Source organism: Triticum urartu, chromosome 7A (assembly GCF_056163025.1).
Source record: "Triticum urartu cultivar PI428250 chromosome 7A, HENAU_Tu73, whole genome shotgun sequence".
NCBI lineage: Eukaryota > Viridiplantae > Streptophyta > Magnoliopsida > Poales > Poaceae > Triticum > Triticum urartu.
The window spans coordinates 467,012,136-467,026,746 of record NC_141879.1 but is presented as its reverse complement, the minus strand read 5'-3'; the positions used below and the strand labels follow the sequence as shown (position 1 = coordinate 467,026,746).

Here is a 14,611-nt window from a genome sequence, read left to right as displayed (position 1 = left end):
CAAGCTTGCGCAGCGCACGGGGGTGTTCTTTTGTCCAAACGGTGGTGGCAATGAATCGTCGGTGAGCCCGTTCCCGCGCAACTTCGCAGGTTCCCGAACGACTCTATGAAATCCCCCAAAATCCCAATGCTTACCGCCCTGCAATGTAAACCCTCACGGTCGGCGAGTCCCGCATCACATTTTCCCCTCCCTCCCTGTAGCTTATCTCGTCTCCTTCTCCCACAATCGCCAATGGCACCAGTCCATTGTCCTCGCTCACCTACTCCGCCGTCATCAGAGGACAGCTCCAGCTGGGAGGCTACACCGCGGCGGCGGTGCAATCCCCGGCGTAGTGTAGTGCGTGTGGCGTCCCTGTTGGGTGTGCGCGGAACACCCACCACATGCTCCACCGCTGGTGCCCGTCGGCAGCTGTTGCCGGCCGCCGTTGCCGCCACACCACCGTCGAAAGCCAGGACCATCGCGCGCTCCGCCGTCGTGGCCCGAAGGCGGGAGGTGCCGTCGTGGCCTCCATCCCACTACCGGCCACTGTGGCCACCACCCGCTTCGCCACCACGGCCCGAAGGTGGGAGGTGGTGGTCGTGGCTGCCACCCCATCATCGGTCGCCATGGCCGCCAGCCCACCATTGACTGTCGGGGTCATCACCCGCTCCGCCACCGCCGCCCGAAGGCGAGAGGCGGAGGTGGATGCCTCCACGTGCGTTAGCGACCTTGCGCGCTACACCGAGTTCCTGCGGGAGGAGGAGGAGCGCCTCGTCGAGCACGCAAAGAGCCTTACCGCCGCCGTGGCCGCGGCACACGCCGCCTCAGAGGCAAGGAATCAGGAGATCTACGACGAGAACCACCGCTTCGAGAGGAGTCGTCTGGACCGGAAGAGGGCTTTCGAGGTGAGCGTTGCTGAAGCTGCAACAGCGGCAGGCACCATATTGCGGTTGCCCAGCACGTCGGTAGGCTCCTCCTCCTCTGCCCCTTACTGAGCGCGCTCAGTAGAGGAGAGGCAGCCGGAAGTAGTACAAAGCCCCTCCGCAGTAGTAGTAGTAGTAGTAGTAGTAGTAATTAGAGGCTATTTTGTTCAGTTCATCTGACTATAGATGTGGTGGAACTATACAATGTACTTAAAATTAGCTAATATATATAGTTGAATAGCTATTTCAGTACATGGTTGGCAACAATTGGGGAGAAGTTTGGTCGGTTCAGCTGTCGAGTTGAACAGTTTGTATAAATTAAGAACGACTGCCTAATCTATGAATGAAATCTATTCTTAATTACTGAATTTTAGTTGCAAAAATTAGATACTGCTAGTGATTTTTACCTTCATATGTTGACAAATCGCAGTGTTATAAGGATTGACAAATCTTACCAAATTGTTTGTACGTGGTTGCACACGGGTCATCCAAAACAACCGTTTGCGTTGAAGGGATGCACAAATCCTGCGCTGCTCTCACTTTGCGTACGGGTGTTCTATCTAAAACGTTTGTGATCAAGAGCAGCAGAAATCCTGCTCGGCACATTTTCATTTGGCTTCTTGGGGAAGTTGTTTGTTTGCATACTGGTGTTCTAAATAAAATGTTTGCGATGATTGTTTTATATTTAAAAAGCGAATTAAACTGTGGCTTGGGCGCCATTAATGGAGAGGATGCAAGCAAGTCGGGCGGCCATGGAAGTCAAAGGGCTCGCTTCCCAGTGAGCCTGCGCAGCGTACATCTCGCACGCTTCCCCGTGAGCCTGCGCATTCGAGGACAGCTTGCACGCCTCTCGGTTAGCCTGCGCACTGGACGGCGCTCGCACGCCTCCCGTTTAGTCAAGGTCAATCAGCTGTTTGCACGACACCTCCTACAGCCATTAAAACCAAGACACGTGGCGTCACGTGAATGGTTAACAGAACGCACATGGTTTGAATTATACAAATGTTTGAGATATTAAAGTGGCCGCTATTTTTCAAAATGCCTTTGTTGGCTGTCATTATTTGAGTGCACCTTCCCTCAAAATGGACATGAAAAATACCACAACATGTCGGGTGCCATTTCAGGATAGCATGACAAGTTTCATGAATTTCAGACTAGTTTTGGATTTACTAGAATTTAAAAACCAGGCATCTCAATGTTTTGTCGGCAATCAACAATGCCCTGGTGTTTGAAATTCGTTCCCATTTCTTGCATGGGACCAAAGCATGCACTCAAGGACACATATTTGATTTTTCAACCAATTTATATTCACTGGAGCATGTGCATGTAGTTCAAATTTAAATTATGCACATAAATGCATTGAAAACTCAGTTAATGCATAATAATGTCCAAATGAACCCCAAAAAATCACAAAAATTGACACAACACTCCTGTTGTTCAATTCTGACACGAGAAATTTTTTGAAAGCAATAAGAGGCAGTGGATATCGTTTCGTCCCCAAAGGTGGGACGTTCCCTACCGAAACCATGATGCTTCTTGTGAGAAGCTCTGGTTTGTGAGAAGCATATACCCAAACCTGCCCCAAACGGGGCAATTTTTTACCACGGCATGTTGATGCCGCTCTGTAACACCCACGATGCGGCTATATCTCCCACGTGTCGGAGCACGACTTAGAGGCATAACCGCATTGTAGGCATGTCGCAAGAGGGGTAATCTTTACACATCCCATGTACTGAATAAGAAAGAGGTACAGAGTTGGCTTACAATCGCCACTTCACACAATACATAAATATAGCATTACATCATCCAGATACAATCAAGGTCCGACTACGGAACCAAAATAAAGACAACCCCAAATGCATAAGATCCCCGATCGCCCCAACTGGGCTCCACTACTGATCGTCTGGAAAGGAAACATAGTAACGTCCTGAGTCCTCGTCGAATTCCCACTTGAGTTCAGTCGCATCCCCTGGAATGGTATCATCGGCACCTGCATCTGGTTTTGGAAGTAATCTGTGAGTCACTGGGACTCAGCAATCTCACACACTCGCGATCAAGACTATTTAAGCTTATGGATAGGGAAAAGGTATGAGGTGGAGCTGCAGCAAGCACTAGCATATATGGTGGCTAACTTACGCAAATGAGAGTGAAAAGAGAAGGCAAAGCACGGTTGAGAGTCTATGATCAAGAAGTGATCCTAGAACTACTTACGTTCAAGCATAACACGAGACCGTGTTCTTTTCCTGGACTACGCCGAAAAGAGACCATCACGGTTACACACGCTGTTGATTCATTTTTAATTAAGTTAAGTTTCAGGTTCTCTACAACCGGACATTAACAAATTCCCATCTGCCCATAACCGCGGGCACGGTTTTCAAAAGTTCAGAACCCTGTAGGGGTGTCCCAACTTAGCCCATCACAAGATCTCACGGTCAACGAAGGATATTCCTTCTCCCAGGACGACCCGATCAGACTCGAAATCCTGGTTACAAGACATTTCGACAATGGTAAAACAAGAACAACAAAGCCGCCCGATGTGCCGGCAAATCCCGATAGGAGTCGCACGTATCTCATTCTCGGGGCACACCGGACAGGTCAAGCTACGAGTAAAACCAAACCTCAAGTTGCCCCAAGGTGGCCCCGAAGGTTGCCCGTTTTGGACCAACACCCAGAGGAGCACTGGCCAGGGGGGGGGGTTAAAATAAAGATGACCCTTGAGTCTGCGGAACCCAAGGAAAAAAGGCTTAGGTGGCAAATGGTAAAACCAAGGTCGGGCCTTGCTGGAGGAGTTTTATTCAAGGCGAACTGTCAAGGGACTCCCATTATAATCCAACCGCGTAAGAAATGCAAAATCAAGGAACATAACATCGGTATGACGGAAACTAGGGCGGCAAGAGTGGAACAAAACACCAGGCATAAGGCCGAGCCTTCCACCCTTTACCAAGTGTATAGGTGCATTAAAGTAAACAAGATATAATAATGATATCCCAACAATAAACATGTTCCAACAAGGAACAAACTCCAATCTTCACCTGCAACTAGCAACGCTATAAGAGGGGCTGAGCAAAGCGGTAACATAGCCAAACAACGGTTTGCTAGGACAAGGTGGGTTAGAGGTATGACATGGCAATATGGGAGGCATGATAAAGCATGTGGTAGGTATCGAGGCATAGGCATAGCAATAGAGCGAGCAACTAGCAAGCAAAGATAGAAGTGATTTCGAGGGTATGGTCATCTTGCCTGCAAAGTTCTCCGCGTTGACGTAAGCTTGCTCCTCGAAAGCGTACTCAACGGGTTCCTCGATCACGTACTCGTCTCCCGGCTCTAACCCAAGGCAAGAACACAAGCAAGGGAAACACAATCAACCATGGTGCAACGCGCAAGCGACATGATGCAAAAACATGGCATGATATGCGGGATGTGATATGCAATGCATATGCGTGCTCCGGAAGGAAAAGATTGAACCAAGACTCAACTTGGCAAACCAAGAGTGCCGCTGGAAAGATGAGTTGATTTCGGTCGAAATCGATATAGAGATCACCGGAATCGGATGCACGGTTTGCAAATGGCAAGCAAAACAATAATGGCACCATTCTGCGATTAACAACACGATGCCATCCAGGATGTAACAAGAAACTAAGCTAATGCACTCTAACATAGCAACAAAGCACATGGCAGTGATCCACTCAAGATGCTTGACAAAAGATGAACACTGAGCTACGGCTAATTCACACAATAGCAGGTTCAAACAAGCATGGCAAAAGTGCAAAAGATAACAGCATCACAAAGTTGGTGAAAATAACATGTCAGGAATTTAATATCAGGAAGCAATGTTTAGAGCAAGATAACAACATGCTACGGGATCAGAACATAGCAACACAAGGCATTGCATGAATCCACTCAAAGCATATAACAAAAGTCCCTTACTGGCCATAAGCCAAAAGGGATCAATAAATATGATGGCACCCATGTAAACATAGCAAGTTTCGTTAACAGATTCAGACTTAGCAGAAGACCGGACATGGCAAAAACAGAGTTACGTAGGCATGTTTGCGAGCTCGATGCACTCACCACAAGGCATTGCATGACAAACTAAGCATACACCCAGCAACAAGACATGATCAAGAAGCTAAGCATGGCAAGAACAACCTCATAGCATGCATGGATCAACTACAACAACCTTGGCAAAATTGAATAACATGTAAACAATCTGCCAGGAACATTTTATAGCAAAAGTAGAGAAAGATTGAGTCATGCTAGGGTACACCATAATTGCAAACAAAGACATGGATGAATAGAACATAACAATATCTCAAAATCATCCTTACTGAACATGCTCAAAAGAGGCATGGATCACTCTGTAGCAACATGAATACATGGCATAAAATAACATCAGGGAAATGGCTTTGAAGAATTCTAAGTCCCTGAAATCAGTAACATCACGAGAGCTACTTTGCATGCTTGTTCTAGTCACCACATTGATCACAAAAATACATGGCATACACCCATGGAAAGATGGCATGGCATAGCCCAAAACACATGTAGGGCTCAAGTTCATAGGAGGCACACATTAATCATGGCAAAAATGACAAATGTCCATAATCTTTTAAGAAACAGAAACTAACATTCTATAGCACTCTTGCAACAACATTTTAGGCATCAAGATGGACTCCAATAAGCATGGTGCAATTGGACATATAAACCCTCAAAAAGTGGTAGTCACAAAGAAGGTGGCCACGTCGCCTTTAAATGCTACTATGAACAGTATTCCTGCCACCGCCTGTAAAATCCGTGCCCCGCCGAGGGCATTTTAGTAATTTCACATCCAGATATATAAAACTCACCGCTGCAATGGAGAAACCCTAGCCGTCGCCCGCCCCGTGCGAGAGCGACCTAACTCGCGTCCCCCCGACCCCCCTGGCCTCCTCCTCCTCCTCTCCATCACCCTCTTGCTCGCCGTCGCCACCGCCCTGTCCTTCCCCGCCACTCATCTCCCCCTACTCCGGCGCGCCCTCTCACTAGCCGCCACATCCCTCAGCCCATGGATTTCGGCACAACCACTCTCGGCCGCCACCTCTCCTCTCATCTCCTCGTTTCCTCCAAATTTCACGATCTGGAGTTGGAGAGGCAAATACGTCCGCCGACGCCACGGAGATGGAGGAGGCTGCAACTGGTGCTGGAGAGCCATGGGTGGCTGAGAGGAGGAAGGGAGGTAGGGACCCGACCGTCTCTGCGCCTCCTCCTCTCGCCGAGCTGCGGCTGACCCCTGCGCTCTCTCTCTCTCTCTCTCTCTCACAGGTACCCTCTCCTGCATCTCGCGCAAAGCCATCCTGCTGGTGGCTCGAGCGATGCAGGCAGCGACGAGCGCCAGTGAGTGTAGGAGCCTGGCAGCGGGAGCATTGGTGCCGGTAGTGCAGGAACCTGGCAGCGGGAGCGTTGGCGCGAGGACCACCGTGTCGCAGGTCAAGACTTGGGAGTGCATCTGGAATCCCGGTGGGAGGGCTTAATTCTGACTATGGCTGATTCCATCCACCCCTCATGTTCTCACTTCTCTTTCTCTTCTTTATGTAGGGTTGTCCTGGTTGTTCATCGTTCGGCTTGCTACCTGGGGAGGTATGGTCTTTCTTGCTCCTCTCCTGTTCGATCAAATGCTTGACTTGACTGAACTTAAGGTGTTTGGGTTCTCAGTAGGCTGCATTTTCTTCCAAATTGCCGAGAACTAGAATCCAGTTCACATAATGGGTTTGCGTTAAAATGTATATTGCGTGCTATACAAGATTCATGGTGCTCTATAGCAAATCCAGTAAATATGGAAGTACTGTATTGTGGTTCCATTACTCTTGCTAGCAGTTTGTTGCTTCTGTAAAACACCATGCCAAATAGTCGTTCTGCTCTAAACACCATGGAGATGTTTACTAAATCTATGAAGGATTGAACCTCAATTTCTTTTGTGCTTTGCATTTGATTGATTGTGTGGTGTGATACTGTTGTAATTCTTTGTGTAGGAATGCCATATCCTGAAAAGGAAGAAGTCCGTACCCGTCTAAGGCAGGTTAGCATTGTGAAGAAAATTATAGAGCTCTTATTTAGAATATTATTTTCTCCAGGCCTGAAGTCTTGTGGACTTCCCAGATAATGGCCCGGCACACGATTTCCATTGTGCCGCAATATTTTCTTGAAACTAAAAATTTATTGTAATTTGATGGATTTTTAGGACCCAAATTTCTGGAAAAATAGGCCCTTGTCTGAAGTGATGATTTGAGCAGCAACAGATGATGTGCGCTTCCTTCTCAATATACATGAGAAAATGATGGAGAAGTTGAGCAAAGTATCTTCATGGCGTCTGGCAGTACGAAGTGAGCTATACTGTAGGTGTTTTTGCATAAATGACAACCAGCAGGCAGATTGGCCGCCTCTTCTAACTGTCCCTGGTCAGTTTTTTACTCCCTTTCCTTTCAAATCTAGGAAGGTTACTGTATGGCCAAATCTGTTTTACTTTTGGTTCTCCAGGTATAAATCATAAATTTGTAACCTAATGATTGGGGTTTGCTTTATGGTTCAGCATTGTAGCCTTGTAGGTGCAGAATCGTCATATAAGAACTACTAATATGGAATCACAATGGATCTATTTTCTTTGCAGTCTTTAGTTCATTTTATGAAGTTTTGATATATTCAACTTATAGAACAAAATCGATTAAACATTGTTGACGGATGACATTGAAGCTGAAGCTTGTGTTCCTGAGGTGGATATCCTTTCGCTCTAGGATGTGCCTCCTGGAAAAATGGGATGTGTTATTGGCAGAAAAGGATCATCAATAATTATTCTGAAAGAATCTTGCAAGTACTCATCTTAAGCTTGATTCTTCAGATATCGCATGATATTTATTCTGCAATATCTAATTTGGTCTTCCCTGGTTTGTTTTCACTCCTATGTGGAGTGTTGAAATCCATATCGGTGGTGCAAAGGGGCCTCCAGGTAGGGTAGGTTTTCCATAGCTGACATATTTATTACTGTGCAGTTGTGGTCCACTGAATTCATCTAGTCCATGTTTGAATTGGTTAACAGCAATAGCTATAGTTTTGTAGCAATATGGCTTGTAGTACCAAAACTGCTCTTCTGTGACGATGCTCTTGTTTCCCTTCCTGTCCAGGTTGTTTGACGTGTGTGTCATTAGTCAGCAAGTTTAGATGTGCTCTAAGCCTCTAATTGTCCTGCTTGATTGCTTCTTGCTGCATGTTCTTGTTTGCATATGTTTACCCTGCTGATTTGCTTTCTGCTTGCTGCTTGGGGAAACATGTGTGTCCCCTGTTTTCGGTGCACCGCAGTACATGTTCGGGTTAGTGCTTTGGGGGAAATGTGTGCAGTAAGTAGTAGTTGTAGCTTCTCATTATGAATATACACACGGAAGGAAGTTTGGTGGGGAGAGGTTTATGAAGGCCTACTGGAATTAATATTTAGACCCAGTCTCGTCGTCTGCTGCAGCATCGCCCTTCTTTTCCACCGCCCTAACTTTTTTGCACCCCAGGCCTAGCAGGCGATAACGGCGCCACGAGGATTCGCTGCCGTGAGGAGGACCCCGACCCGTATGATGGCCGCCGGAAGGTCACGCACTTCTTTGGCTCGCTCAGACTAGCTCCATTGACGGCTTCTCTAAGGTATCTTCTTGTGCAGCTTCACACTTGCTTGTGTGTCTCTTGCAAAAAGTAAGCTACCTGGTACCTCTCTACTCTTCTTTAGCAGGTGTTTGCAGAGGAAGCCGAGGGATACATGATACTGGTAATTTACTAATGATCCATATTGTTGGAATAATCTCACGAATTCTATTGAAAACAGAACTTATTTCGGTATGCTTAATGTTTGGTTTTAGTAATTATGTCTGCTTTAGTAGCCAGGAGCATCCCCTCCCATTTCTGACTTTGAACCATGTGCCCCGTTTAAACCAGCGTAATTCGATGACCTTATGCAATTATTTGGTACAAAGAATGTGCTGATAAAGTATTTTTATTTTTTACTTTACTATGTTTAGTTCTGACGTATTGATACTCCTGTCAATCTGCTCTAATCTGGTTCGCCGATATCCTGAAGGAATTAGACCATCCTATATCTTTTTTTCTGATTTTTGTTGGATACCTGCTTAGATGGGTGAACTTTTAACCCATCTTTTATTGCTTGCAGGTGTATTTGTTGGGTTACTCTTGGCGTGTTGAACAAAAATTGGCGTTCGGCACCTGCTATTTAAAGATGGTTTGATCAGTACTAGGGAAAACCCATATATGGAACGAAATTATTGTAGGTGAGAGCATGGTACCCCATCTCTCCCTATTTTGTTCCTTTCTTATAGTATTACTTTGAGGCATTATTTATAGCAAAAGAATTAGATTGAACATTTAATATCCTTATTCCTTATCATGCTATGCAGAGGCCCTTAGGTTTGCATTCGGGTGCTAATTGTTTAATAAACATCATGCATTAGTTAGGTATAGTCCTTTTATCTTTTCCACAAACATGACGATTATGTTCAGTAGGATTGTCCGTTTCATATCCCAGAGATGTATCATTGTAAAGTAAGGTTTAAGGAGATCTAATCCTGGGCATATCAATGTAAGAGCACAACTTCGTATTGAATGCTTACTGTGTTTTACATGGTGGTGTTTCTAAGAAAGTAAATTTGGTTGTGATCTTCAAATGGTCTAAAATTTAGTTGAGGGCACACACACACAAACCTGTTTTTTCACTTCAGCTTCAAGCTTATCCCAGTCCTTTTTGGATTTTGATGACGGATAAGATGGCCTCTGGGCTGATTCAACTGCAAAACAAGGAATACATGGAATGTTTCAGTGACAAATGGAAGACAATGCAATATAACACTAACCCAGAACTCAGATTTTGTATAGAACTGGTATGCTTTTCATCTAAGAACCCAGCATCACATACACGGTTCAGGCTTAAAACTACCTTAGTAGCCATTCTGCCAGCTTGAAAGCTACATAAACGGCCTGGGACTAAAATAGTAGCCATTCTGCAAGCTTAGGAGTCAGCACCAACCAGCATTTTAGATAATTTTCTTATAGATCTGTTACCCTCAGTGTGCATGAAAGTATCTTTCTCACTAAGTACAGAAATCACCATATTCTTGTTGACTATCTTGTCAGGAACATGCCGTAAATTTGCTCTGGTTTAAAATATTTTCAGTGATTATCTTTCATAAGAAAAAATTGTAGAACACAATTTACAGAGGGAGTAGTAATCCATACAAAAGCTCAATCACAGCAAGAGTTATCACTAGACAAGTCAACAATTTTGCTCGCATTCAGCCCTCAAGGAATTACCTGGTACATTTATCTTTTGAGGAGCCTTTGGTTTACCAGTATAATCCAATGATGTCCAAGTTACTGGCTCAGCTTTTGCAAGGCGCATTTCAACCTTTGTAGACAACACAGTATACTTGCACTTATGTGGGACGATCTGATTGTCAAAAAACAACAAAATTACTGATGAATGTGCAATAGCTCAACCCAGTTCAGTATACACCACCAAAAGTAAAAGCAGTTACATAGAGAGCGCATAATTGATTTTCAACAACTTCCATGCATTAGGGAACAATGGTAAGAACTGGTTTATCTTCATTTCCTAATCAACCTCCAAATCCAGGAGTTCTTCTCAGTCATCACTGTAAGTTGCCAGATGGAGCGAGAAACAAACTCTATCCAATCAACTGACAAGTTTGTCAAAGGTGCTACTCGGCAATGAACTATTGACCATGTGTATTTAGACACCACATGAAAACTTGGGCCCTTAGCAATCAATTTACTTTGTCAATTACAATATCCTACTTTATCAGCAGATCAATTGTTGTTCCAACATAAATTTGAGGATTAACATAATAAATTAGTTGTTTTAGAAACAAATTTAGTGTACTATATCATATAAAGAAGACCTCATTCCATCTCCATGTGTAACTGACTAACAAGAAAGTACTCCCTCCCTAAAGAAATATAAGAGCGTTTAGATCACTACTTTAGTGATCTAAACACTCTTATAGTTCTGTACAGAGGGTGTAATGTTTAGCCTGGCTTCATCGTTATATCCAGAATCATGTATTGCCAAAGTTGTTCGTAAACATATATGTGGAAACCTGTATGTGCCGCTCACCTTCTAGATAAGGGTGGAAAATTTGTTTGAGAGGGAAAATTAATAAATTGTTGATTTTCTGTACTAGAAGTTGTATTTATGATATATATATATATCCTATAAATGACAAAGCCTGAATGTGGCCACATTTTGGTGGGGAAGGAGGGATATAGTCTTTATAATTTAATGCCTTACACTTCTGTGATTCATTGACGAAATGTATCTCAATGTAGTTTTGACCGTATTGGGACTGGGATTTAAGCTTCTTTCCTTTCCGAGACGCATACGTAAATGCTGTGTGCTATATGGGATGGAAAAATATTGTTGAAATTTAAACTCAGATCGTATGGGCACTCCTAGAGAAGCGGCTGGGTCATATCTCAGTTTGGGACTAATTGTCAAATGAATAATATTATTTCATGCGTATATTTTTTTGAGGCTGTATAATTCCTCTTTTTTGATTGCTCATAGCCTGTTCTTTTTTGATTGTTTGTTTAGGTATCTAAGAATGCTGATGATTACACTCGGAGCAAGGCTTGTCACGGCGCTACAAGTGTTGCCCCCCTCCTCCCCAAGGGCAAGGTGAAGGAAGGTGCCTGTGTGGTTCTTCTGCAGCTCGCAGCGAGGATTGCTGTGTCCAACCTGCACAAGAATGCCAAGAAGTCCTTCTCGGAGATGTAAGCCACGACGCATGTTTCTGCCATGATTTCCTTCGGTTGGATTTCATGGATTTAGGTGTTGAAAAATTATGGGCTGTGGATGCAGGATTAAGGACATGTACCTGCACTACAACGAGAGATCTAGGCCGCTTCTTTGTGGCTTTCAAACTTGAAATATTTGTTTGGAAATTAGTTTAGTTTTTTGTCGTGGACTCACAGCTTCTTACATGTACCATCCTCTTAGACCTTTAGATTTCCAAAGAAACTAAATGAAGATATGGTGGTATGGTCTCAATAGTATAACTTAAAGCCTTCCATGCTTTATATTTTCTCTGAAATTTGCTCTTGAAGAATCATGTATCTATGTTAGATCCGGTGAGAAAAGGCGGCATCCAACGCTCTCGCTGGCGGCGTTCACAAAGCCTTGTCGCGGCGTTGCAAGTGTTACCCCCTCCTCCCCAAGGGCAAGGTGAAGGAAGGTGCCTGTGTGGTTCTTCTGCAGCTCGTAGCGAGGATTGTTGTGTCCAACCTGCACAAGAATGCCAAGAAGTCCTTCTCGGAGACGTAAGCCACGGCGCATGTTTCTGCCATGATTTCCTTCGGTTGGATTTCATGGATTTAGGTGTTGAAAAATTATGGGCTGTGGTTCATGGATTTAGGTGTTGAAAAATTATGGGCTGTGGATGCATGATTAAGGACATGTACCTGCACTACAATGAGAGATGCAGGATTAAGGACATGTACCTGCACTACAATGAGAGATCTGGGCTACTTCTTTGTGGCTTCCAAACTTGAAATGTTTGTTTGGAAGTTAGTTTAGTTCTTTGTTGTGGACTCACAGTTTCTCACATGTACCATCCTCTTAGACCTTTAGATTCCGGAAGAAACTAAATGAGGATATGGTGGTATGGTCTCAATAGTACAACTTAAAGCCTTCTATGCTTTATTTTTTCTTTGAATTTGCTCTTGAAGAATCATGTACCTATGTTAGATCCGGTGAGAAAAGACGGCTTCCAAGCAGAGGATGCAGGAGTGTTGGCCACATTTGGTTTTCGACTTGGGTGTCTAAATATTCTCACAATACTTGCCACCCTTTCGGCCTTTGCGCCATTGGCGCAACGAGTCATCTAGTGGAATGAAATGAAGAGGACATCCTAATGAACAATTTGATATCTCACACGCGCAAAACAGAGCTATGGTGATGAGATGCGACATGATGAAGATGGCATACAATTTATCAGGAAAAGGACTTAGACAAAAAAATCACCTCCGAAATTGGATCTAGGGTTTCGGGGCACGCGGGTCGAGGTGGCGGCGCGAGCTTGCCGGAGAACCGGCCGGAGCAGCGGGGAAGGCGGCGGCCGGGCTCAGGGTCGCCGAATCCGGTCGCTCCTCGACCGGATCTGGCCGGAGCCGAAGAGGAGCGAGGCGGCGAGGTGGCGGCACCGGCCGGTGCGGCGCGGGATCCGCGGCGACGTCCGGTCGCCGAAGCGGGACGCGGGCGGAGGCGGCGATTTCGGGCGGCGGGGTGCGCGGGGGAGCGGGGCGGCGCGTGCGGGCTTGGGGGGGGCCCGGCCCGGGCTCGGGCGGGCCGGCGGCGGCGGGCGGTGGCAGGGGCCACGTGGCAACCTGCGGTTGGCCGGGCGGCGGTGGGCGAACGTGTCCGGCGGCGCGGGAGGAGCGGGGCTAGGGTTTGGACCTGGGATTTTCAGAGGGGGGCATATATTTATAGGTAGAGGGAGCTAGGAGAGTCCAAATTAGGTGCGGTTTTCAGCCACGCGACCGTGATCGAACGACCGAGAGGATGGAGGGGGTTTGGATGGGTTTTGGGCCACTTTGGAGGGGTGTTGGGCTGCAACACACACGAGGCCTTTACGGTTCCTTGGTTAACCGTTGGAGTATCAAACGAACTCCAAATGGCACGAAACTTGACAGGCGGTCTACCGGTAGTGAACCAAGGCTGCTTGGCAAATCTCGGACCAATCCGAGAACGTTTAACACCCGCACACGAAAAGAGGCAAAAGGGGGACGCCGGAGGACATAGGAGTGCCGGAATGCAAAATGGACAACGGCGAAAATGCTCGGATGCCTGAGACGAACACGTATGCCAATGCGATGCACATCATGACATGATATGAGATGCATGACATGGACAAAATGCAAAATGGAGACAAAACCCAATCACGAAGGAATATCATAACTTAGTGCTGAAAATGGCAAGAGTTGGAATACAAATATGGCAAGTTACATACGGGGCGTTACAACACTCCACCACTACGAAAGGATCTCGTCCCGAGATCTAGGACTGGAAAAACTCCGGATATTCAGGACGAAGGTGGTCCTCGTGTTCCCAGGTTGCTTCTTGGTCGGAATGATGTGACCACTTCACTTTCAGGAATTTGATAGACTTGTTGCGAGTCTTGCGTTCAGTTTCTTCAAGAATAGCAACGCGATGCTCATGATAAGACAAGTCTTCTTGGAGATCAATCTCTTCGAAGTTGATGGTGCGGTCAGGAGTCTTGAAAACACTTGCAGAGCTGAGACACGTGAAACACGTCGTGCATGTTTGCAAAGTTGGATGGAAGCTCAAGTTGATAGGCGAGATCGCCTCTTTTGCCAATGATCTTGAAGGGACCCACGTATCTAGGGGCAAGCTTCCCTTTGATACTGAAGCGACGAGTACCTTTCATTGGAGAGATGCGGAGGTAGACATGGTCTCCGATCTCGAAAGCCAAGTCACGATGCTTGCTATTATAGTAATTCTTATGACGCGATTGCGCGGCTTTGAGATTTTCACGAATGACTTTGCACATTTCTTCAGCCTCTATGATCAAGTCATTGCCAAGAAGTTGGCGTTCACCAGTCTCTGACCAGTTAAGAGAAGTACGACACTTTCTGCCATAGAGAATCTCGAATGG

At 45.7% G+C, this 14,611-nt stretch overlaps 1 protein-coding gene and 1 long non-coding RNA gene across 16 annotated transcripts; both read left to right on the top strand.

Moving 5' to 3' along the window:
• The first annotated feature begins 5,770 nt into the window (after positions 1–5,770).
• On the top strand, positions 5,771–12,017 carry LOC125526027 (uncharacterized). Of its 15 annotated transcripts, none has more exons than XM_087532918.1 (9): positions 5,771–6,114; positions 6,201–6,395; positions 6,474–6,515; positions 6,908–6,954; positions 7,117–7,333; positions 8,429–8,558; positions 8,644–8,679; positions 9,079–9,196; positions 11,533–12,017. In XM_087532918.1, the coding sequence occupies exons 1-5, from the start codon at positions 6,057–6,059 to the stop codon at positions 7,162–7,164; spliced, it is 390 nt and encodes a 129-aa protein (XP_087389044.1). In that variant the 5' UTR covers positions 5,771–6,056; the 3' UTR covers positions 7,165–7,333; positions 8,429–8,558; positions 8,644–8,679; positions 9,079–9,196; positions 11,533–12,017. The 15 variants fall into 15 exon arrangements, with proteins under 15 accessions (XP_087389044.1, XP_087389048.1, XP_087389043.1 ...); XM_087532922.1 differs by having other exon boundaries at positions 8,641–8,679; XM_087532917.1 differs by adding exons at positions 7,626–7,743; positions 7,841–7,878 and having other exon boundaries at positions 8,429–9,196.
• Positions 12,018–12,161: 144 nt separating this feature from the next.
• Positions 12,162–12,630, top strand: LOC147959980 (uncharacterized). The gene is made up of 2 exons (XR_015609938.1): positions 12,162–12,315; positions 12,353–12,630. It is a non-coding gene; the product is annotated as an uncharacterized LOC147959980 (long non-coding RNA).
• Positions 12,631–14,611: the final 1,981 nt, after the last annotated feature.

What these genes read in the sequence shown, in the direction of transcription:
- LOC125526027 (XM_087532920.1), top strand. Translation starts at nt 6,057, where the DNA reads ATGGAGGAGGCTGCAACTGGTGCTGGAGAGCCATGGGTGGCTGAGAGG. An exon ending in GGCTGAGAGGAGGAAGGGAG is followed by an intron (nt 6,115 to 6,200) that starts GTAGGGACCCGA and finishes TCTCTCTCACAG; the next exon opens with GTACCCTCTCCTGCATCTCG. An exon ending in GGAGTGCATCTGGAATCCCG is followed by an intron (nt 6,396 to 6,473) that starts GTGGGAGGGCTT and finishes TTCTTTATGTAG; the next exon opens with GGTTGTCCTGGTTGTTCATC.